This window comes from Molothrus aeneus, chromosome 5 (assembly GCF_037042795.1).
Source record: "Molothrus aeneus isolate 106 chromosome 5, BPBGC_Maene_1.0, whole genome shotgun sequence".
NCBI classification, from domain to species: Eukaryota; Metazoa; Chordata; class Aves; order Passeriformes; family Icteridae; genus Molothrus; species Molothrus aeneus.
Window position 1 is genome coordinate 25,229,082 of NC_089650.1, and position 25,387 is coordinate 25,254,468.

At 46.2% G+C, this 25,387-nt stretch overlaps 1 protein-coding gene across 2 annotated transcripts in view; it reads left to right on the top strand.

Moving 5' to 3' along the window:
- The window catches only part of NTN4 (netrin 4), a 47,783-nt gene extending 32,026 nt beyond the window's left edge, over positions 1 to 15,757 (top strand). For both annotated transcript variants that reach the window (XM_066550299.1, XM_066550300.1), the window contains exons 5-10: positions 10 to 198; positions 6,299 to 6,509; positions 7,200 to 7,312; positions 8,494 to 8,562; positions 10,235 to 10,405; positions 14,037 to 15,757. In XM_066550299.1, coding sequence (XP_066406396.1) covers positions 10 to 198; positions 6,299 to 6,509; positions 7,200 to 7,312; positions 8,494 to 8,562; positions 10,235 to 10,405; positions 14,037 to 14,173 — 890 coding nt within the window. In that variant the 3' untranslated portion in view covers positions 14,174 to 15,757. The remainder of the gene's footprint in view (positions 1 to 9; positions 199 to 6,298; positions 6,510 to 7,199; positions 7,313 to 8,493; positions 8,563 to 10,234; positions 10,406 to 14,036) is intronic.
- Positions 15,758 to 25,387: the final 9,630 nt, after the last annotated feature.

The window sequence follows — 25,387 nt, forward strand, 5'->3', positions numbered from 1 at the left end:
TTGCCTCAGCATGCAAGTGCAACGGGCACGCCGACACTTGTCATTTTGACATGGCTGCGTGGCTGGCGTCGGGCAATCGCAGCGGCGGCGTCTGTGACAACTGCCAGCACAACACGGAAGGGCAGCACTGCCAGCACTGCAAGCTGGGCTTCTACCGTGACCTCAGGAGGCCCTTCTCTGCCCCAGACGCCTGCAAACGTAAGTCAGCAGCCACGTACTGCTGAAGGGCTTCTCAAGGGGGAAAGGGTCAAACCAAAGGTGAGATCTTCTTGCCCTTCCTTGGAGCAATCTTCTTGCTTCACTGAAGGACTGGGAGCTCTTTGAATCCTCTTTGCGATACTGCTTGCAAAAAGCAGCGGTGATATTTGCAGGGTGAAAATCTACAGATGCTGTTGACAAATCTGTCCCAAGGATCCCTGTAGCCTGAGGGGAGGGGAAAAGAGATGATTAATTTACTTTCTCCTATTGCTATTTTTGGAGAGGAAAAGCTGCATCTTGTTTTCATGTTCTCCTTGTTTGCAACCTCAGAATGGGGTTCCTCAGCCAGCAGGGGTGCAGCTGATAAATAGCATCGCCCACCAGTTCATGTTCCCAGCAGCAGGTGGGTATGGAAGGACAGACAGGAACACTGTCTGATAACTGATATTCTGGAAGGTGGGACACTGAGGAGGCAAGACTAAAACAAATGATTCAGGCACATGTGAAATTAAATCTTTCCCAAGCAAAGAAGCAATCCAAAAGCCACACTCCCCAAGGACCACTGTGAGGATGGTGACTCACGATGGGGGACTCCAGATCCCCAAATTATGCTGAGAACATTTTATGGTCAGCTAAATCCAGGGTGCAGGCATGCCCTCCTCTCTGAGCCTACAGCCACCCACTGGCTTCACAACATTTCTCCTCGCTGACTCACCTGCTATGAGGGGGGACCTTCACAAGTGACAGAAAGAAATCCAACTGACACCCTGCCTGTGTCTTTTGAGGAGACACTGAGCACGTCTCTCTCCTCTCAAGGAGAAGTACCTGCATGTAAAGGAAGAGGAAACCCTCCTGCAGTGAGGAGCTGCACCCCAGGCTGGGAACAGCTGCTTTTGTCCTGCTCCCTTGCTGCATATTATCCTCATGAGATTCCTGGCAGTCTGTTGCAGAGGTCCTCCTCCTCTCCAGCTTTCACTCATTGCGAGGAGGGGCAGCAACAGCTGAACTGCCTGTTTTACAGCCCTAGTTCTCTTTATGGAAATGGAATTGACCACAGCTCATTGCTTATGTAAATAATTACTTCACTGCTGTAGTATGTACACAATGATTTTTTTAAACAGTGAATTTAATGACTTTAAAAAGTTTCATTACCGACTTGTATACATCAAAGTTCTAAATCTCCTCTGTAATATCAGATACTTTCCCTCCTTAATTATAGCCAGAACTTAGGCAATGAACTTTTGTTTTGGAGTCTCATTAGGAAGAAAACAGGCTTAAGTCTTGCATTTACACACAGAGCAGAGGCTATATGGTTTTTTCTAACTCGTGGATTCATCCTTGCTGATTAAGAAAGAACAAATAGTATTAATTGACTGCTGGTAGGTAATGCATGACAGAAGACTGAAATAAATGTTGCATGGGACCTTCAAGCTCTGAAGCATCATTGTTCTGTGCTTTTGGTACCTTTGCTGGGGTTGTAATTCCTGATATTCTTTACAAGCCAGCTCCCATCAGAGATTATGCACTTTTCTGAGGCAAGTGAAGCTTTGGCCCTGAGCTGAGTGTGGTTTTCTGGCTACCTAAAGACACCACCCTTTATTTTGGAAGCAGTAAAAGCAGTGGCTCTATCTCCTTTGTCACCTCATTCAGTCCATTGAGGGAGGGGAGTTTCATGAAGCTTGTCTTTGTGCCAGACTGCCCAGTCCATAATCTGTGGCTGTTTGCAGGGTCCAAGAAGAAGTCAAATAGCACCTCCCGGGCTGGCCAGCACTGAGTGGCTTTTCCTTCCTTGCAAAGCCAGATGGAAACAAGAGGTCTCAGGACATATTGCTGCAAAGCAGCCCCAGCTCAGAGGGAAGGCTACAGGCACGCGCCTGTGTGCAAGTTAGACCATTGTTAATGAAGTCAGGCAGTACATCACATCATTAACTGTGTGTTACCCAAATTCCAGGGTTCTTGATTAAAAAGTTTCTCCTCACCTTCATGAGCCAGATGAAGCTGTGGATGTTAGATGATTAATGGGTATTTTTGTTGATATATGCCAGTGCTTGGTTCTCTTGGCTTTCTGCATTCATCTCTGAATCTCTGGCCCATGGCATTCCACTTTCCACATTAAAAAAAAAAGTGTTGCCTCCATTACTCTTTAATGCAACAATCCAGCTTTATGGACCACTAGATACTCATGAACTTTGGTATTTAAAAGCCAAAGATAACATATACTTAACAAGAACTGAAAGATACTCTTGAGTATAGTGAGAAAAAGTTTACATTTATTTACCTTCTTCATCAAGTACATCTACTTCATCACTCTTTTTCTTTCTGCATTTATGAATTGCAAAGCATGATACTCCCTCAAGTATCTGAGGAAGACAACTTTTCCTAGCACAAACTGAACTCCACAAATATAGGGATTATCTGAATGCTTTCTTTTCAGAGACCCTGTTACTACAAACTCCCAGATGATTTCTCTCTGGGATTTTCAAACCCTCACAAAAGCACTCCTCCCTAAGACCCTTTCACCTCTTCACTTCTGGTCTCCTCCTGCCAGGAATGCTCCCTGCACCCAGGGACTCAGCATCTCACAGGGGAGATGGCAGCAGCAGTGCCGTAGAAAATGACTAATGACTGTTAAATTAAATTAGTTAAGATCAATTACAGCCTATGCCTGGAACATTTCCAAGCACCATGCCATGGTCTGCAATAACAAGGGACGTGCGTGGAGCCCTATTATTCTTTCGTGGGAAGGCCATGGCACTGCCTGCTTGTTTCTGGCTCAAGACACCATTATTGTTCAACCATTGAAAATTTAAAAATACCTAGGTCTAAGTAAATAAAGGAGTTGTTAAGCCATAATCTTTAAGGATACTTTAAAGATTCTTGTAGGCAAAGAGTGTATATAATATTTGCTCAGGAGTAGGAGTGTATCTGATAAAATGAAACATTCTGATATTTAAAACACCAATCTGAAGACTTTTTCCCCCTGTCATACCTATGAGTCCTTTTCTTTCCATCCTCATGAGTTTTTAAGCCTTGGCTACAGTACAATTGCAGGCAATAAAATCGAGTTTTATAATTGCCAAGTTTATTTTGCTTTTCAACTGTAGGGTTTTGAAGGTAAATATTTGTCATTTCCAAAGGTTAGCTGGTAACCAAGGAAACCACAACAGTATCACCAATCCAGGGCAGGGAAATCCAGTTCTGCTGGCATCCCACTCACTGATTTTCCATCCCAGTCAGCACATGCAATGCCAGGACAAGCAGTTGTTAATTCATCTGTGCATGGAAGTCACATGCAGAATACTGTTATGTAGTACTGGCTGGTAAATTGGCATTTTTAGCAATGCTGCTTACAAATCAAAAAAAAAAGGAAAAGGATCAAGCTTGTGGAAGGTTTCTCTTGATCCAAGGCTAGGGCCCAGCCATTCCTTCTCTCACAGGAGCTCCCTTAGCTGTAGAGACTCACAGCCCCTCTGGTGAAGTGGCCACAGCACATGAGACAGGCACTGTGCAGAAGCCTCAGCCTGAGAGTCTTACACTCTGCACCTGTGTGTCCACAATCAAATGCCATCCAACACTGCCTGTGGCTACTTTCTCTGCTGCTCAGCTGCTCCTCTCACCTTCCTGGATGGGGGACTCCTACTACCTGTGCTACAGTGAGGTGCAGATTGTGTGGAAAGAGAAAAATGGTGTCTAAAACCAACACAACATGGCTGCCCATGAGGGACCAATAGCTCCAGATTTCAAACATTGTATAATCAGTCCTGCAATCTTTTCCTTCCTGCCCTTGCCATAGTATGGAAGCACTCCATCCTTTTTCCATACATTTCTTTCAAATGTGTATAGCATGCTCACATCTGAGCTCTAGAGCCTCATTTCTGTGCTTGGTGCATAGCGATGGGCTTCACTTTATGTCTGCATTGCTCAACAACTTCCCACTGCAGCCCCTCACAAACATTTACTATGTTGGAAATTTGCCCCCTAAACCATTCAGATTAATGCCCTTTAGTGTCATCTTGGGCCTTCACCCAAGATCCAAGAACAAAAACCTTCAATTTGCCAGCCACCATTGGAAAGCAGATTGACACCTTGGTGGCTCATTCAGGAGCAGCCAGGAAGAATGGGATCCATGGAAGTGGATATTCAGGCCTGTTGGAAATTACCAGCTTTTACAACACATCTCTTTGTGGCTTTTATTAAAAAGTATAGCCAGCCATTCTCATTTTTAATTGTCTTTTTAATTACTTATGAGTTTGCTGCTCTTTTTCATAATAGCTTTTGTAAATTTAATATTCTTGCTTCACTGTAGTGTTGTAGTGTTGCCACTGATGTTAAACTTTACATTAGGAAAAAAAAAGTGTCTAAAAGAATTGTCTAAAACATAAAAGCTCCCACCCCAATGAGGTTGTATGTAAAATTCAGCTGAAACCTGACCAAAACAGGACCAAATCTCTGGCTGAGCAGTGGGTTTATCTCATTAACTGGAGGAGAATAGAAGAGCCTTAAGTGCCTGATATTTCCCCTGAAGGGCCTGAGGAATGCCAGAAATACCCTCCTCATCTAGTAGGAAAATAGAGCATTTGGCTGTATGTATCAGGTGTAAAACACTTCACAGACTTCAGGAGAAAGGTATGCAAGTTGCAGTGCACGCTGTTGAAAACTATGCTATTAAAGGTACCAGAGTTCAGTGCCTGCAGCTACTTACGCAGTTTGTGGAGAGCCTTTCTAATCTTTTAATTTTATATAATTATATTTGTTTGCGAGTGGAAAGGGTGGGGGAAATTTGGGGATTACTTTGGCAAAGATGTTGGAATCATAGTCGCCTCTAAGTTAACTGCCAATATTAATCTATCTTTTAATATTTTGAAACTATACTCCAGGTATGTCAGATTTCTGAAACCACAAAAATGTTGTCAGAGCAAAATTAAATGTATGTGTGCAGCAATAAGTATTTTAAGAGAAAGAAATATGTTGCCTGTAATGGCTTTCCAGCTCTATTGCCTTCAGAGTTGCAAAATAGAAAGATTGGTATTAGAATTTAGTGAAAATATTCCCTACAGGTATAATTTTCTCAGGAAACTCAATTTTATGTAAATGACACTTTGGGCAAAGGCGTTTCAGCAGGGAATTTTTTGCCATAAAGTGTAAGGCTGACCGTACCATGTCCTGGTACAAACGCTGAGGGAAGAATAGCACACGTCACCCACTTACTGGTCCTGCAGGCCACAGCATCACCTGCTGACCTGGCCACATGGTCAGAGGTTTGGCTCATGCTTTTGATAGCTGCATTTCTGTTCTTTGAAAACATTAACGTCTTGGGGGGAAAGTAGCCTTGTAACAGACATAAATTATGCTTATGTTAAAAAAAAAACCCTAAGGAGTAGGTAAGGAAAGCTTCACATCACCTATTTTAGGGCATCTTTTCTGAGAACCCAGTATGTCTCAGCACAGTTCTAGTGCATTGTTCTGATGCAGGAGGCTGTGAGGGAGAAAAGAGAGCAGCTGGCATTTCTGATGTGCATTCTGCAAACCCGTGTCCTGGAGAATATGCAAAAGCCTATCTCTGAGCTGTCAGTTCCCTCATTCTTTTTTTCCTAATGTTTTTATTTGATGGTTTTAAAAATCAGACAGAGACAGAGGGGTACTTTTTGCTCAGCCTTCACTTTAATTAAAATGACTGAGGGGTTTTTTAACCTCCTGGATGCATGGCAGTAGTTATTATTTCAAAAGGCAATTATGCTCTGATTCATTTTTCAATGAAGCACCCGCAGCTGCTCAAACATCACAGTGAGGCAGGCACATCCCTGGGTACTCGGCCGGACTAGAATCCAGATGCTGCAAGGAAAGTAATAAAGGCCTGTTTGGCAAAACATAACACCAGGGTAGGCTGACTAATTAAAAACTAGCTCACAAAACTTAAAATTCTACAGATTCCAAAGGGAGACTCCGCTCAGATTTGTATGGGTGAGGGATAAAAAAGCCCAGAAGCCCCAGAGGTGTCCCTCGGCAGAGAGGTGGTTTTGTAGACATCTCCTGCACCTCTGTGATGCAGAGGTTGTGCACTCACAGATGCTCTGTCCCTCACGGTATCCCTCCCCTGCAGCTTGCTCCTGCCACCCTGTGGGATCGGCTGTGCTGCCTCTGGGCCCCGGCACCTTCTGTGACCCCAGCACCGGGGACTGTCCCTGCAAGCCCGGCGTGGCAGGGCCCCGCTGTGACCACTGCCTGCCTGGCTACTGGGGCTTCGGGCCCTATGGCTGCCGGCCCTGCGACTGCGCCCGCAGCTGTGACCCCCACACCGGTGACTGCCACAGGTGAGCTGGGGGGTCTCACTCTGCGATCTCAGCTCCAGGAAGGCTCTATTTGCACATGGCAAGCAGGCTGAAAGTATCCATTATGTCAAATACTTGGGGTTTGGTATGGGTTTGGTATGGGTTTGTTATGGCCAAGAAGTGGGAATAGAGTGGGAGCTGAGGCTGTGGTTCCCTTGGGAGCCTGGCACACCATGGCAGGGCACCAGCGATGTTGGAGTTTTTGCTCTCAGTGCTGGTGTTAATGTACCGGGTGTTTTCCATAACCTTCACAGTTGTTTCCTCTCCACAACATGTAAAATGTGGGCCTCAGGGACATCTGAGTGAGAGGAGACCGAAGGCTTAATTTTGCTGTTTTAACTCAGCTTATATTGACTGGGGCTTGGAGTCAGGCTCTGACTTTTAGAAAACAGCACATTTTAATAATGCCCCACTCTCTAAATCTGACATGTTGCTTTCTTTACCAGACTGAAGATATTTGTGGTATATAAATCTCTATAACATATTTTAAACGCAAAATGGATCCATGATCCTCTCTGACAACACTCAACCTGTTCACCTTCCAAAACTGCCTCTTGCATTTACCACCATCAAGACACACAGTCACGTTGTGTCTGGAGGATGGGCTGGTAGTGGCCCTGCTTTCCACTGGCTCCTGGAAGAAGGTTGATCATCTCCCTTTCCTCTCAACAGCTCAGAAGTTTCCTGGCACAATGAAGCACCTCCTTTCCAAGCAGTGCTCAACGAGAGCGAGCCCACCTGGGGCTGGGAGGATGAGCAGGGCTTCTCAGCACTCCGGCACTCTGGTAGGACTGCGGCTTTGCCCGTGTTCCACCCGCCCAATCCCTCCTGCCAGCAGCCACTGCAGACCTAGTCTGCTGCACTGACTTGTAGTTAGCTCCCTGGCAGTTGCAGGGGGAAATGGACATTCCCACACTAACATGTGGAGGAATGTCCTTGTGGCCACCTCCTTCCCCTCTGAGAGCCAGAGCCTCAGAGGTGTTATGGCTCATCCCATCAATGCAAGGATGTGCAAACCCATTAGACAGATGCTCCATGCTGAATGCCTGTACCCAGCATTTAGCTGTTGTAAGGCAAGAATTTGCAGTCCCAGATCTGAATTTCAAGGCTGAGTGTCCTCATGTTTTACTTGACCATCATCTTTTAAAGGTATCTTTATATTCCCTGAAACTCAACAAAGCAGCAACTTTATTTAAAGGGTGGGGTTTGCCACTTCACTGGCAGGCAGGTAGGGGATTTCTAACTCAGAATTTATTTCCCCGATACCCAGAACAATTTTGGCATCGCTTGCAGCTTGTGATGCGATTTGAGATGGTCTAGCATGCAGCTGGAGAAGTTATTTCCCTCCAGTGTTCCCAGCCTGGGGGAGGTGGGTGCTGCATGAAGGTGGGTGCAGGGCAGGCTGGCCCCGTGGGGCAGCATCAGGCTCTCCTCCCTTGCAGCTGCTGCATGCAAGCAGGCAAGCGTCATTTCCTCCGTTTTCAGAGAGGGGCTTGATAACATCTCGAAGATACAATAATTGAGTTAATTGAGGGGAAAGCTCCATCATTTGTCTAGGCCACTTCATTTTAAACGTAAATAAGTATATCATGTTATTCTTTGTTCTAAGATCACGGAAGTCATTAATCTGCCTTAACCTCTGCAACATTTCCTTTTAAAATTTTGTCTGGTACATTACGGTGTGGAAAATACCACAGGGAAAGATACGCATGTTATTTGCATCCCAAGGCAAAATAATAAGGCCTTTGTTTTCCTTCTCTTCTAATTGTAAACAAGGGGTAACTGCCCTTGGACTTAGAGTCTGTATTCACTCTCAATCTGAAAACAGTTGCAAATTCCTTTTTCTCTTTTTGTATGAGGCTTGTGAGCCACTTGAAAAACCTCTGGCTGTTCCTGGGCTCTGCCTGCAAATGCTCCTGTCTTTTAAGCACAATTCACCGCCATTTGCTTCCTTCTGTTTCCCCAGGTAAATGCGAATGTAAAGAGCAAGTTTTAGGGAATCCCAAGGTCTTCTGCGGGATGAAGTACACCTATGGTGAGTTGTGGGTGAGGAGGCTGCAAAGGGAGGTCTGCAAGGCAGTGCAAAAGTGTACACAGAGCATGAGAGTTGCTGTGTGTGCACCACTCCATCCTGGCAAACCCACGGGATACTTAGTCTAAAGGCAGAACTTCAGCCAAAATGTACAGGTATCATGTTTCCAGGTCAAGGTGGGTGAAGCATCTTGTTCTGTTACCCATCTCTCTTGCTATCAAAACACCCTTGTACAAAAATCATGGGAGGACGAGTGCTGGAAATGTCCCTGGGAGGTTGTCTAGGTCCAAGAGAGATTATAAACCACTGTTACCCAAAATGGGTCACTGAAACAGTGTCATAGACAAGGTGCCCTAATCAGGGTCTAGAAATTACTGTTTCTGAATGATACTGAATGTAAGGAGGGACTGTGATCACCATTCCATGGATAAAACAATTCCAGTAGCAACTGGGAACTCCCACTGTCAACAAAGTTCAGCTGTTGCAAGGGGATGATATATGTTGTCTATGTGTCTCTTGGGTTTAAATGAATGAGAAGAGGCACTTTGTTTCTCAAGACCTCCCTGGTGTGTGCCAATGAACTGCCTCCTTCATACTGTGGCAGAGCAAGGAATGCTCTGTGCAGCACTCCCTTCCTTCACAAAGCATCTCTTGCAGGGGTCTCCTGCACCTGTTTCATCTCACGCTGAAGTCAAAAATGCAGAGAGATAGCCCATACCTCTGCAGGCTGCAGAGCAACCCACAAAGTGGAGTTCAAGGGGTTGCCAGTTGTTGAAATGTAGCCCTGGATTTGTGATATTAGGAAAAAATTTGATTCTGCTCTGTTTTGCTTCCCAGCCACGATAGTAACTGTGTTTAATCTTGCAAAAGATAAGAAACTGGAAAAAAAAGAAAGCCACAAAACCTCCAAGTTCATAAATCTTATCTAAAGTGCACTCAGGCTGCCCCCACTTTCATCAGTCAACATGTGAAGGTGTCAGCTACACTAGAGAGACAGATGAATTATGGGGCTCATCATGAGCTCCAGGAGGTCTCACTGAGAGAGGCTGGCTGCCCTGAGCTTCCCAGTGTGGGTGCTGAAAAAAGCACCACCAATATGGGGATACCTACCAGTATAGGAGGTGGAGGAGCTAAGCCCTGAGCCTCCACCACACAGGGGCTCAGCAGTGGAATGCCAGGTGGAGGAAATGTGGATATGAGTGAGCTCAAAACACTCCCTGATTTGCCCCAATCCCCACCAATGGCTTGCTCTCCTCCACTGAATTTGGATTTGGCAGCTCTGCAAAGCAGCAGGACTGGCACTGGGTGGGATGAGGCTGAGGCCAGCAAAGCCTCCAGGTCCATCCCTAAATCCAACTGATTTCCAAAAGAGATAAGGAACACAAAGGGTTTGTTGAACTCCAGGGGAAAAATGGGACCTCACACTCTCCTGGCAGTTCGAGAGGCCATGACCAAAGCAACTGGCAGCATTTCTGCCCATGGGTGTGGGGATGTATGTGCTTCCCAGCAGCTGCTCTGATCCTGGGCTCCCCAGCAAGGAGCACTGGGCTAACTCCACTGTAACAAAGCACTTGTCCTCACTGCTTCACCCAGACACCGGCAATAGACCAAGAAAAAAAGAAAGAGCCCTGTAAATAGTTTGTATATTCCTGGTTTTGAATTCCTGTGTTCCCAGTGATCAAGACAAAGATCTTGTCAGCTCATGACAAAGGCTCCCATGCAGAAGTCAGTGTGAAGATCAAGAAAGTCTTGAAGTCCACAAAGCTGAAGATCCTCAGGGGCAAGAGGACACTCTACCCTGAATCGTGGACTAACAGAGGCTGCACTTGTCCCATCCTCAATCCTGGTAAGTTTGACTCCCTGAACAGTACATCCCCACCACATATACACAGATTTCATTGCAGCCCCTCTATCTCCTCATACCAATGAGCTGGGATTGCAGCCCAGTGCTAATTAAAAATTATTGTCTGTTACATCACTTGGATTCCAACAGCAATCTCCATCAAATTGAAATTTCATAGAGAAAAACTTGGTTCATCCTATAGGCTTTGAAACACACAGTTCTTTTTCCATAGCATAGCAACAGGCTTTCAGCTTTACCAGTCTCTGTTCCCAGAGGGAGGGAGGTGCACATCATGCCACAATAAATAGCATTGATACATCTTGATACATCTTTCAAAGCTAAAGCTAATTTGAATCTATAAAAACATATGTAAATCTAATTTGAATTGGGATACTTCACTGAAGTTCTAATCTAAACTCAGGGGAAGATTTCTCTTTGAAAGTAACACAAATTTAGATCTACAAGATTTGGAAGACATTTTCTTATGCAGTGAGGGAAGAGCTCCACAGTTTTTTCCCATCTTCTTTCACTGAAATGGAGTATAAGCAAATGGAGTGGCTAAACAATGCATGCAGTCTCCAGTATGGATAAGGACATGCAGGTTCAGGGGTTTCTTCCACAGAGCAAAACTAAGCTCCAGCTGACACACCTCTCTTTACAACTCCAAGATAAATGAGCAGTTACCAACTAATTCAAATGAAGGGTTTTCTTTCCATGAGATGTATACACCACTGGGAAATTGGCAATGGAAGCATTGATGTAGGTGCTGAGACATCCCTTTCATGTGCAGCACTAGGAACTAGGGGGTACAGGGCTGTCTGTGGGCCTGGGCTGTGCAGAAAGGTTATTCACTGATGAGGTGTTTGCAGCCTTCTTTCATGTCCTCAGGAGTGACTGTCTGGTTTTGAAGGCAAGCTGCTGTGATAGCACAGCTGTAGCTAGGACCTCTCAGGTGCAAAGGTCAGAGGAATCAGCAGCATTAGGTAGGGCTCTACTGTTTAAGTGCAGTAAGACTTTGGATATTGCTGGAACACCATAAATCACTAATCAAATAGCCATAGCTGGTGTATTTTTCCATATGCAATGAAAACTCAAGCAAGAAAGCCCAGATGCAGCTGCCTTAATATGAACCTGAAGGAATGCAATGGAAGCTGTCCAAAACTGAGCCTGCAGGGCAGCCCCACACCTGACACCCAGCTTTGCCACTCGACTAACTTCAGAAGAGCTTCACTGATTTTCCCCAACAGATGAAAAGACAGCATTAATCACAGAATCAGTGGAGATCTCTTAGAAAAAAGCAGAAAGGGGGAGATGCAACTGTTCTTAGTGACAGTCCAGGTGTCTGACACATCAGGTGTTAATCCCTTGTTACTTCCTTGCCAGCTCTCATGATTTTCACTGCAAAGCTTGGTATTGTTTTGAAATACAGCTGCTGGTCCCATGAGTATAAATTAGTCTCAGCCTTCATGTTGAAAAGAAGTTTCTTGCTAATAGGAAACTTGAAAACATCCATTGAGTGAATCTTTAAGATTCAGTGATGTCAAAGAGGGAAAAAAGATTCCTGATTTTTTTTTTAATTCATTATTTTCTTTAGCTACTACATTCATTTCTGAGTGGCTTGCAGTACAATATTAGCAGATTCAGCCCTCTATCACAGTAAGAGCTTATGGCCTACAGGTGAATAAACCAAAACCAGCTGGATGAAAAGTCAAGCTGACATAAAACAATTTTCTGACATACAGCTATAATGGAAATCACATCTTCAAAAACATAGAGGAGATCAAAGATAAACATAAAAGTAAGACAGATGTGTTTTTATACCATTTTACAGAAGTAAAGGGTTGCCAAAAGGAGAGTAGGCTCTTAAAGTCTCTGACAAGGCAAAAAAACCTGCAAACATTTATCAAATCTGTGAGGGCTATTTTCAGATGAAAAACATGCTTAAGTTCATAAAAGGGGAACCCTTTCACCACCCTTGCACACCTTGTCCTCCACACACACACACACACACACACACACAGACACACACACACAGAGGCAGATTCTGCTTCTGGGGGACACTGAGCTGAAAGATTTAAAGGTCTCACCTGTTTGCAAGGTAACAGGAGCCCATCCCTTCCATGGCTCTGCCAAGCACAGTCAGAGAGGCAGAGAGCAGCCTGCCAGGACAAACTGCACAGCCTCAAGTTGCATCTCAGTCATTTGACTAGTTTTAATTTTACAATTCTGTAGCATAAGGTTGAAAATCTAGAAAGCCCTACACAGTCAGCAACCACAGCAATATTTGCTTGCTCTCTGAGTGTGCATACCACATTTCTCTCTCAAGGGAAATAAATCTAGGAACCCTTGAAAAGTGATATTTTTAACACTTGGCCAAAATTAATGTCTTTTGAAGGGCAATGCTGCCACACACCTATCCTGTGTTTACTTGGAAGAAGAGAGGATGTGTGTGCCCAAAAACTCAAATAAAGTAGAAAGCAAATTGTATTGCTTGACCTTTAACTTGGGAGGCACCCTTCCTTTATTCTGGACTGCAAAATGGAAGCCCAAAACAGCACAAGCTGTAGCCAGGATGGCGTGGGATGGCTGAGAGGACTGGGGAAGGCCCATCTCCCGTGCCTGGTTTGCACCAGAGCGTTGTGCTCCCCAGACTGGTGCAAGAAGGAGTGGGTACAGGAGGGGTCTAATGCTAGCTGTACCCTAAATGTGCTGCAGTGGCATGCTGACCCTGGCAGGGAGCTCCTCCTGCCATGAAAGGGATTATACTCCTTATTATCCCCATTTATGGCACATTTGTGGGCCATTTAGGCTGTTTGGATCTGTGGCAGTGTTTCTTTAGCTAATTCAAGCCAAAGGCTTTGCTCTATCCCTCTGTTTAGCAGTTGTTACCTGGTTCCAAGCACTCTTTTGAGTCATGTCCTGAAAGCCAAGCACAGACCTGGATGCCTGAGGAAAGACCTGCAGCAGGGCACGACAGGGACACATTCCAGCCCTTTCTATGTGTTTCTGAACAACCAGCTGAGGCTTTGTCAGACCCTGCTGTCATGTCTCTAAAACATCTGGCAGAGGCAGAAATTAGTTCTTTCCAGTGTGACAGCCACTTCTTCAGGCTCTTCTAGAGTACTGGTGCCAGCACATTTAGTGTTGCCTCTCACTGGGGTCTGGCATGCCTTTGCCTCCAAGGGGCCACTGGCCACTCCGAGCAAGATACCGAGCACTGGATTGTCCTGCACTGTTCCATTCCTGGAATTCGCTGAACTGATCTCCAGGCCCAGATTTATTCAGGGAGAAGTGAGGCAGATGGCTGCCAAATGAAGGTAATAGCAGTTCCCAGAAAAGGTGTAAAAACTTGCTGTGCCACCCCCAGAGTTCATCCATCTTTTGTTTATATTTAGAAGCTCACAAAGTCACATTTTGTGTGCTGCATCTCTCTGACAGGTAGCCACAGGAGCCATTTTGCCAGAGATACAGATAGAGCTATAGATATACAGATATAGATGAGAGCCAATATATATAAATATTTCTTTGTGTAAGTGCTTTTTTGCATGGGATTAGATATCCAGGCTGACTTTGCAGCTCAATAGGCCTTTGAGCATGGTATTGTGCAGTCCCTGACCACTCTGCTGGTTTGCAGGCTTGGAGTATCTTGTGGCAGGACACGAGGACGTCCGAACAGGCAGACTCATTGTCAACATGAAAAGTTTTGTGCATCAGTGGAAGTCGGCTCTTGGAAGAAAGGTCTTGGAGATTTTGAAAAGAGACTGCAACTAGAGGTGTGCAACTGCCTAGGGCATTTCTTTATGCACAAAATGCAACAGCCTCCACAAAGAGAAGACCTCTAGCATGAAAACTGGAATGTAAGAAAATAGTGCCAAAACATGTAGTGAGGCATTCAGAGTTGTAGGCGCTGTCTAATTTAACCCTTTCTGGCCAATGTTCTTTCACTTGCCTATAGCTTCCTTGTCAGGGCCTCACCCTGAGCCCTGCTCATTGTTATGTTGAGGGAAAAAAAAAGGAAGGGTGGCGGATGCTTGTCTCACTTCAGTGTGCTGTTGGAACAACTCTCATGAAGCCACTGATCACCCAAGACTAAACTGCCACCCTCAGAGAGCTACTGCTGAGAAGCAAACACTGCCAGTGCCACTAGTGTGCATCCTGAGTGACTTGCAGGGGTTCCCAGAGGATGCTGTGGGGAAGGCAATGGGTAGGTGCTGCCACCCGCGTGGCAATGAGAACCACTCCTTAGAAACACCCCCTTTCAGGTTAGGACATGGCACCCATCAAAGAGAATTGGGTGCCACTTGCTTTTAGCCTGTTTGCCCTGCTGAAGGTTTCAAGGGCTAGATTCTCTGCTGATGCTGCTGAGGAGAGAGCTGCTGGAGTGAATTGAACCCCTCTGCCTTGGCACAGGCGTGATGCAGGGCAGAGGCCAGCTCTCCACCCACTGCATGGCTGTAGAGAAGAGCCAGCTGCAGAGGGTGCAGTGTCTCTGAGCTTTTGTCCTTGAAGTGTTAAAAAATGAACCTAGCCCTAGTGTAAATATTTCATTGTATAAAGCACTTTACTACCTGCCACTTCACGGTGTGGGGAGTCTAATTGTGTTGGGGAAAGAAGGATTCGAAGGTGGCACATGAGAAAAAACTCCCAGAAACAGAAGCACTCCTGAGGACCCCCACAGCTGGACAGCATTAACAGTATAAAGGGAATGGCCAGCCTGCACTGGCCACTCAGAATATCTGAGGATGCAATCTGAAAGATAAAGTATTTGCACTGAAGTCCCAGCTTCAGACCAGCACTTGGACCCCGTGGGCAGGACTCCAGCAAGACTTTGCAAACAGAGTGGGGAGAAGAGACTTTGAGATAAAAATGCAATTGCAGGAGGAGAAAAACTCCAACTGCAGCAAAAGGAGTGGATGTAGAGAACAGAAAGGACTTGCATTTACATATCACAACCCAGCAATTCATGGTGGGCCTGGAGTTTATTTTATTTTTATGTTAGTATTTAAAACTGAACATTTTATTTTTTTCTTCTGTTTGTTATTGTTTGCAATATATACAGCCATTATATTCCCTCATTAACACCAGTATGAAATATAGCACAGTTTACTGCAGTTTTCAGCACTAAAATATATCCTTTCTGTAAAGCATCCTTAAACCACATTGCATAGAGTGTATTTTGTTCACGAGTGTGAGGGGAAAGAAGACATACAGCACCAGAAAAGTCACTAGTCTACCAATCCACTTTACATATGTATTTTTCTTTCAAGGTCCTGTGGACTCACATAAAAAAAGATGCTATTTTGGTAATTTGTTTTTGTATCTCATGTATGTAATAAATATAATATGATTTCAACATCTTCTTCTCCTGTTATTGTTTATGCCAATGGCAGCATGGTCTGCATGCCTGCATGAAAGAGCTCAAGCAAAGATTGCACTGGGTGAGGAGAAGCTGCCATAGGGGATATTTTCCTCTCTGGTTGGGGGTAAAATGCAACACATGGTAGAAAGTAAAGCAGCATGGATGGCTCACAAAAATCTCATTTCACCTCTTGTTTTTGGGAGGTTTATAAGCTCTTCTCATAAAAAGGGGAATTGTACCTAAATATTTTCAAAGCTGGCCAGATCCTTGCCTCCACACAGTCTTGAAGGCTGAGCTGCAGAGCAAGTACTTACAAGAAGTAAGTCAGGGATGGTAGAAATAAGGTTTGTTCCCTACATTTGAAACTACTAAGGGGAAACAAAAGGCTGTGGGAAACAAGTGCTGTGGCAAAAGGTCTACAAAAACACTGCAGAGTGAAGTCAAGCATCAGAAATTAGTGGCCAGGGGGTCAAGCCATAATCTGCAGTGTGGGCAGCAGCTCCCCCGTGGGTGGTTAATCAGTGACTGCAGCAGCACCCATCTCCCTGCTGGAGGAGAGTACAGGGACAGGCTCCCCTATACAGGCACTCAGAGACCAAGAGCCTCCAATAGCTCTGTTTTGATTTAAAACTGTGAGTTTACCTGCTTCACACATTTTTAGCTTCATTTTATTTTAATGCCACAGAAAATATATTTGCAGTGACCAGTTGATTCAAATATATTGGATGTGGCCTTGTGAAAGCTGGAGGTGTGATCCCACTGTCCCAGCCAGCTCAAGCACTGTAGGAAACCAGGATGGCTTTGTTGGCAGTGCTGCTTACAGCATCTTGTCTGACTCCTCTCCTAGCCTTGGACACTGATGGTTTCACAGAGGAAAGGGGTGAACTTCTGAGGGGTAAAATATGCCCTTGAGAAATTTCTGTCAGGGGATTTTGGCTGGAAGAAGTGTCCCATTACGAGGAGCAGATGAGCTGGATATCAAAGAATCACAGAATCAGTTGGGTTGGAAAAGACCTCTGATATCATTGAATTCAAGCTTTGACCAACCACCACCTGATCAGCTAGACCATGGCACTAAGTGCCATGTCCAGATGTTTTTTTAACACCTCCAGGAATGGTGACTCCACCAGCTCTCTGAGCTGCCCATTACAGTGTTTAACATCCTTCCTGTGAAGGAATTCTTCCTGATATCCAACCTGAACCTCCCTGGCACAGCTTGAGACTATGTCCTCTTGTCTTGTCTCCTTGCAGGTGGTTGTAGAGAGAGAGAAGGTCTCCCCTGAGCATCCTTCCCTCTAGGCTGAACAATCTGAGCTCCCTCAGCCACTCCTCACAGGACTTACCCTCTAGACCTTTTCTATCCCTCTTTTCATATGAGATCACAAAATGGCCAACCAGGCCCTCCTTAGCAAGAAAAGCTTCTTTGGACACTGTCTTTGCAGCTCAGTGAGTTAATGGAAGCCGCCTGCCTGGTTTATCTGTTTACTGCCCTCTGTCATGTGTATGAGAAGAGGATGTCTGTCTCTGCCCACCTGAAGAGTAGATCTGTTGCTTGATGATTCCAGGAATGCCTTGACCAGTCCTTCTGTGGGACAAAAATCAGTGGCAGGAAAACCAGCCCAGTCATAATCAAAGTTGGCAACAGCACCCACAGAAGGGTCTTTTCTTCCAGAACTACCCCACTGATGCAGGCAAAGCTGGCAGCTGAGGCCAGGCTGCCCTTTCTGGATTGTGCTGCTTCTGTCAAGAGGTGAGTGCTGGATTTTCAGGAACCAGAGATGAGAATTGCCACAGTTCTCCCTAGAGCATCCTCATGCTGTCCTTATGCCTCACCTGCACCTAAAGAACAAGGACCTTCCTGCTGCTGAAGGAAGCATGGTGGAGTCTCCTTTTTCCAAGGCTGGAGGCCGGATGTAAGCAGTGGCCAGGGATCAGTGGTGGGGGCTGGGGCTGCCTGCCAGAGCCCTGTGCTCCTGGCTGTCTGTCAGCACTGCAGGAGTGAGTGGTGTTGGTACCCTGGGCTTGGCTGGAGGAGGTAAGGCAAGGTAAGGTGTGCTGGAACCCGCTGCCACCACAGCACTGAGCCTGGCTGTCCACTGCTATAGAGCCCCTCCAGCACAGCAACACCTGACCCAAACCTGTCCTCCTTCAAGGCACTCACAGGACACCTCTTCCACTCTTTCTGGAGGACATGAGCACTCCACTCTCTGGCACATGAGCTCTCAGCAGGTGCTTTGGCACAGAGGAGGAAACACCTAGCTCCAGCAAGTTTTCAATGCCTCCTTGCACTCTCTGAGGCAAATCCTGTGCCAAAAGAATTATCAGGAATAGGCACTAAGCCACTGTGTCTTCCTCCACCATCCTCTGCCACCACTGCTACCTGTGGAAGAAAGCAGAATAAGCCACACAGATCTGCCCATTAGTTTTCCCTAACCTGAAGCTGAGTTCTTGGAGGAGGCTGTACTCAGAGACATTCCACAGCCTTCCTGAGAGGTGGCCTTACACCAGTACCTGGAAGCAGGGTGAGTCTCCCCAGCTGTGCAGGGCCTTTGTGATGGGCACCTCTGCCCATTCATCAGGAAGCAGGAGGTGATTAGTAAAGCATCTTCTTTCATTCAGTTTTCTCTTTGGATCAGTTTTCTCTTTTCATTCATTTTTCTCTTTGGATCACCTCAACAAACACTAACTATGCCCACAGGCTCTGAGTGCAAGCAGGGCCAGCAGAGCAGCCACCTGCAGGCCCAGCCACATGCATCCCTGCAGCAGCAGCAGCTGGCCATGGGTCCCAGCAGCATGGCCCCCTCCCCTAGGAAGTGCTACTGACGGGAGCCTCCTCATGCCAGACCAAGCCCTGTTGGGCTACAGAAGTGCTCTGCCCCCCTGCCATGGTGAGAGGCTGGAGGGGACTCAGGGTTGTGCTGCCTGCATGTGCACAGGGCCACCCAGTCAGTGACTGCTCGCCCCTGAGGAATGCAGTCTCCCAGTTACAGTGGAAAATTACAGGCATGTTTTATATAGTTGCTCCAGCAGGCCAAATCTTCTGGGATATGACCATGTTGCTGAAAATGACTGAACATCTGGGACTACAGGCCTGCCTAAATGGAAATCTGGGCTGGTATGGGTAAACATAACAATTCAGGAACAAATAGCTGCAATGTACTTTTTTTTAATCTTTATTTTTAGTTATTGCATTGACTTCAATATCAACACAGGATAGAATAAACATCTCAAAAATATCTGTTGGCTGCTGCCTCAGCATCCACAGGAGCTCTCTCTCTGATAAGGCTGGAGGGGATCAGCTGCCTGTGGGCCTTCTGGGCTGATGTGTTGATTTTTTGATGATGGTGTTTCCAAAGCATGCTCTTACCCAGGGGTCACAGTTTCTTGCTGCTCTTTTCCCACAGTTCAGCACAGAAACTTCATGAATGCCTTGTATTGCTTCAAGGGAAGGCAGTGATGCCTCAGCAAGCCTCAAAGGCTGGGAAATACACTATATATGGGAAACTTGTAGGCATATTGAAAATGTTAGCATGGCCAAGAGGCCAAAGTGCTGCAGCAGGCATTGGGAGAGCCACTCTCTGTGTCTAGCTCATCTCCTCACTTCTCCACCACTCTTAGAGGTCCTTTGAGCAAAAATAACGCTGGGTTGCTTGAGCATGTGATGTATCACTGGTGTGATGCACTCATGGGTACACTTAAGCCCAGCCAAGTCCAGAAAAATGTCATCATGCCCAAGCTTTGTTGCAATGCCATATGCAGTTCTAGGTATCTCCAAGTACTACCTGGACACTTTTTCAGCTGTAGAAGACATGTAAAAGAAGTTTGCCAGGCCACCAAAGGTCATGGGAGATTGTGGGCCTGGATGAAGGTGTGCATATGTGCATCCCCGTGCTCACTTCTTCATTTCCCACATGGTGTTTACTCTGCTCATGTCTCTGAGCTCCCCCTGACCAGGCAGGTTGTTCATACTGACTGCATTTCTTTCTTTGACCTCTTGTCTCAGATTTATACATGGAAATTAAATACAGCTATTTAGCACAGGACATGGCTTTTAAGCCATCTGGAAATGAGGGCTGGCGAAAGACCCTCAGATCTGTATGAAAATTGCTGAGAAGAGTAAAGTTGCTTCCTAAAGCAAACATTAGTGAAATTTCCCCAAACTGACTTGCTGAGGACATGGATATGCACCCCTTCTAGCAGGTGTAAAATGCAGCCCAGCTCCAGGCTCAGGACACATGCCTGAGGTACACAAACAGGTGAAAAAAGATCAAAACCAAACAACCACTCATTCAGCTGCCATCAGCCTGGAGGAAAGGGCATTCCTCACTGCAGTTCCTGTGGCAGATTCACACATGATCTCTGCCTGGATCAGTAGGAGATATTTCTCACATTATTACCTTAAGATTTATACATTTAAAAATATGTTTGCTCTCTGTCTCTGCTATTTATCAGAGCTTTCTTTGATTTGCATCAGGTGCAACTCACATCTGGACCTTGAGCACTTGTGAAGCCTCTGTGTGGTCAAATCTGCTGCATAATCTCTGCTTGGGCTTTATCTGAGTAACACCTGTTACTCAGAGATCAGAAAACATTATTTCAGATACACAACCAAGGAGAGATTCACCTCACCTGGTGAATCTGAGGTGCTGGTGGCAGATGATGGTCAGGACAGGATCCCCCCCATCCCCCCAGGGTTGCAGAAGAGACCCAGGAGTACCCTGAGTGGTCATTAGAGCTGCCCATCTGCCCCACAGGGGCAGGTGAGGGGGCAGGAAGATGCACAGGTACTTGTGCCACTTGAGGAGCATCAGCAAGATGCTCTTGGCATGGAAGCAGAGGATTAAACTAATGCTTAAGGGAAGATAAACAGAACAGAGGTGCAAGCAGGGACACTGTCACCTCTGCAGCTGTGGGCACATACAGTGACAAGGGACCCCAGCCACAGGAGACAAGGAAGCCTCAGCATTTGCCCCTTGCTGGGCATGGCTGCCTGGACCTGATCAGTCTCTTACATTACAGTGCTACAAGAAGAAGCCATTCCTTGACCTGCAGAGCAGGTCCTCAAAAAGGCCCCCAGAGCTGCTGGTGTGACTGGAACAGGGAGGCTGATTCAAGGGAGTCTAACCTGGTCATGGCAACACATGCAGCCTGCAGTTGCCTAAGGGGGTTGAAAATGCTCATGTGGAGCTGTGTGTGCAAAATAAACGTGCCCAGAGCCACTCTGCAGTGCAGCAAACCCCCATCTCTGCCATCAAACACCTCTGACACAGACATTTTGGGAGGGATGCTGCCCCTGGGCAGCCCCCCAAGCCGGGGGTTCAGGAGAGGATGGAGTGGTGCAAGCTGACAACTCTGGGGTACAGATTCTCACCTTGCAGTGCTCAGAGAATTTCCAGAGAACTGTGTCATTTATTCCCATGTCTGTACCTCTGCAGAGGCAGCATATCCTGCCCCGTGACTTGGCCCTGGCCGCAGCGAACATCTACAAAGGCAGGAGGAAAAAAACAACAACAAGAAAACAGAAGCCAAGTTATGCAGCAGAGGAGGAATAAAAATATTTCCCTGGTCGCGGCGGTGACCGGCAGAAACCCCGAAAGGAGCAGTAAATACAGAGCCCGGCCCCAGGCTCCGGGGAGCAGCCCCGGCGGCAGCGCTCCAGGGACCAGGGACAGTGGCGGTGCCCGTGGGACGGGCCAGCACTCCCGGTCCCGCTCGGGGACATAAACAGGACGCCCCACCTCTGGCAGATAGCGATCAGCTGGACAAGGCAGAAGAGGGAAGAGGCCGGGGCCCCGCGGCGCCCCGGTCACCTCTGAAATGACAAAGCATTATTGCAAATGACAAAATCCGAGCGGTGCTGCAAGGAGCTTCCACACCGACGGCAAGAGCGGGGGACCATCCGTGCGGGGTCTGTTCAATGCTGGTGACTATTGCGGGGTCTGTTCAATGCTGGTGACTATTTAACACACTAAAAGCAGTAACCACTGAATTCTTCTGAGCCAAAAGCACTTATAATTGGATAATGGCCACTGAGCATCAGTAGGTGCGTTGCCAAAAGCCTGAAGGAAACCATGAGATTTTTTTTTTCCACCACAGCACCAGTATGAAGCTGACAAGGTCCTGCTCTCTGCAATTCCTATTAATTTTACTGCCTGACCTTCAAGATTTATGACAGCTTTGTCTGACATTCATGGGGCAGACAGGTATTGTTACATGCCGACGTAACCCAGGTAGCAGCCACGGGCTGTTCTCCACAAATGACTGCACTCCAGTCAGCTTTGGAAAACTCCCTGCTTTGTACAGGGAAATACTAAGTAAATGAGAATCACTTTAAATTCCAGTCTCCCTTTCCACCCTCAGGGAAACACAACACATGCCAGAGAACAGAAATCACTGCTCATCCTGTATTCAAACAACAGGCAAGCTTAAATCCTTAGAAATCCTTGAATACCCAGCAGATGATGACATACACTGAGGCCGTACTATACCTGTCATTTAAACCCTCTGTGACTTGAAAAAATCAAATACACTGCAGTTATACTAGCTAGAGGCAAAGGAGGAGTGACCAGCTGGTCATTCTTTTCCTTCCAGGACTCTGATTTCTCTGGCAGAGTCTATTTTTATCCTCTATGTAACATCCAAAATAGAGAGAAATCAAAAAGAACTAAAATAGCAATGGTACAAGAAAAAACACCATCAGGAGTTCCTGTTCACAAGGCTATCCTGGCATTCATCTGGGGCTGTTGACATATTTAATAGTCATCCGGTCTCTGCCAGCTGGATGCCAGCTTCAAACTCGAACCCACAACTGCGATAACTTCTTGCTTCATGTTACAATTCATGCACTGTTATTTTTCCTGCAGTGTGTTAGCAGTGCCGCTTATTCTGAGGAACAGCTTATCTGAAGGCATCCTGAAAAATAGACCTACATGGGTAATCTCAAGTTTCCCCCGCCTGGGGAAGCAAGGATTTTGCTTCCATGTTATGTTAAGGAAGGACTTTTTCTGAGTGAATTGTAGCAAAGAGAGCCTATTGCTTTGCTGTCAAAGGAATATATGTGTTACCATCATTTTAGTACAATTTCTGTAATGTTATGGATGTTTCTTCATTAAACTGAAGAAACATTTTCATTTTAATTATCTGTAGCCCATGGAGATACATGTCTTCCCAATTCCCCCTCCCAAGCTGGTGCAGAATTGCACTCTGTTGGTGGATGCTGGTGCTGGGTTATACTAAGTGCTGTCCAAAGAAGTTTTCTCCCAAAAGACTGCAGTGTCTGAGGGCTCCAGGGAGACCAGAGTCTGGGGGAGAAGAGCTGTGTCCTTTGTCTTCTCTGGAGGATTTTGTTTTCCTTCCCTGGCATTACTTGGGAGCAGTGTGGAGCTGGGCCTTCATGGCTGGCAGTGCTCCCATGGTAAGACCACCACACCTCCCACTTTCCACAGTCCCAACAGAGGCTTTGCAGCCCATCCCCTCTACCAGCAGGCCACTGTCAAGCAGCAGATGCCACAGGGTGGAGGCAGAAGCCACTGCCTGGCTTCAGGAACTCCAGTGCCAGGGAACACGTGCGAGCTCACAGCCTGCTGGTGACAGCTCAGCTGCCATGGAACAAGCCTGCTGAGAACCAGCAATATATGGCACTTCAAACACTGTTGTTTGTATCCACCCACCCTGACATCCCTGGAAGTGTTCCAGGCCAAGTTGGATGGTACTGAGAGCAATCTGGTGTAGTGGGATGTGTCCCTGCTTGTGGCAGGGGGGTTGCAACCAAATGATCCTTAAGGTCCCTCCTAACCCCAAACTATTGTGTGATTCTGTTTTCCAGCATCCATGAAAGCTGTCACAAAACATGAAATGTGGCTTTGGAGCCCACCAAAGGCCACTTCTTGTAGGCTTGGGGCAGGGGGGGATCCCTCACTGAGCATGCAGGCATCTGAGAGCCAGTAAGGGTCACCTATTGTGAGCCAGAGGTGCTACAGACCTCACCCTGGGTTTATCCTAATGGCTCACCAGCTGCTAAGCGCTGCTTCCACTGCAATTTTCTCCCTGCCACTCACTGATTAAACCCTATTTTAATAATAAGCCATAAAGATTACTGACTCATCCACTCTCTTACCATGAAGGAAATGGTCAATTATATTAAGCATCACAAAACTCAAAAAAATTGAAATTCCTGTTAAGGCATCCACTTTTTTGCCCTTTATAAACAGAGAAGCAACCTTCAGGTACGAGTTCCCAGCCAACACAACATTTGCATGTGTTATAATTAGATATTGGTTTTGTTGCTGCTCAAGGTAGTTACAGTGCTTTCCACTGCAAACCTACTTGAGCTGTGGAACTTGGCCAATGATTCTGACCTTTTCTCAGCAACAAAATACAAGTTATTTTTGAGAGAGCTGGTGCCTCCACATGCTTTTTTTCCCTTGATGCTGCCATGCATCCATGATAACTTTATTAAGCAGAGAGGGAAATAATAACTGTGATTTATTGTAGCATATACTGGGAAGGAATTTTTTTTTAATGTAAATAATACACAATAAAATCCATTTTGACTCTGTATCACATCGTGTGACAAGAGAGAGAACAAACAGAGATAGCTACTCTTCTGAGCAAACAGACACAAAATAACACAGTTAATAAATTTTTTCCTTGGCTTTGCCTCCCTCGCATTCACAGCCTTGGAGCCCTCCAATATCTTTAGGTGCTGATACTCTGCCCACTGTACTCGGTGTGACAGTGAATTCCAGATCCCTGCACCGTGCCTGTCCCTCCAGCCCTCGCTGCCCTGGGAAGGTCCTCCCTGGCACTGGCTTCTGTCACATCCTACACACAGGAGCAGCACAGGGGCGCTTAGGGCTGCTTTTCTCCCACATTCACGTCAGTTCAGCACACATTTCGGGGCAGCCTTGCGTGGGCAGCAGCTGTCCTGGGGGAACATCTCCACAGGCTGCAGGGGCTGCTGGCTGCCATGGCTCTTGAGTGCAAGGGCAGTACTGGTTCTGAGGGTGAGCACAGGGAGCTTCTCCAAGCAAGAAAATGCATGAAACAGAGACAGGAGAGGAAATAAAGTGACAATAATGTCCAAATGGAACTGAGATGGCGGCTGCAGGCAAAAATGCCCCTACTATGCATGAGTACCATGCATGGGCACTGTAAGCTTCTCCAAAGAGAGCATCTAAAAATAACTTTTTCCAATGAGAAATAGCAAACATTATTTGGTGGCAAGGAAGAATCTGTACGAAAACATCAAGCATGGCAAAAAACTGAGCAAGAAGTGGGCAAAAAAGACAACCACTCAAAACAATAATAACTACCTCTTGGTAGTCAAGAGCTTGTAAGAGCTGAATATCTTTAAGTCTTGGGTTTTTTTCCAATACAAATCATCCAGACACATTACAAAATACTGAAAGCTTGCAGTTCATGTTTAGTAAGCACTTTCATTGGCAGGTACGGGGATGCATATTGGGGAATCTCTGAGCAGCAATCTCAGCTGGTGTGCTCAAAGACTTGGCTTTTTTCCAGCTGTACCTCTTTGTTTAGTAAAAAGTGTCACTCCTTGATGAGTACCTTCTTTCACCTCTTCCCTTAGACCATCACAGACACAAGGCTGACTTGAGAAGGGCAAC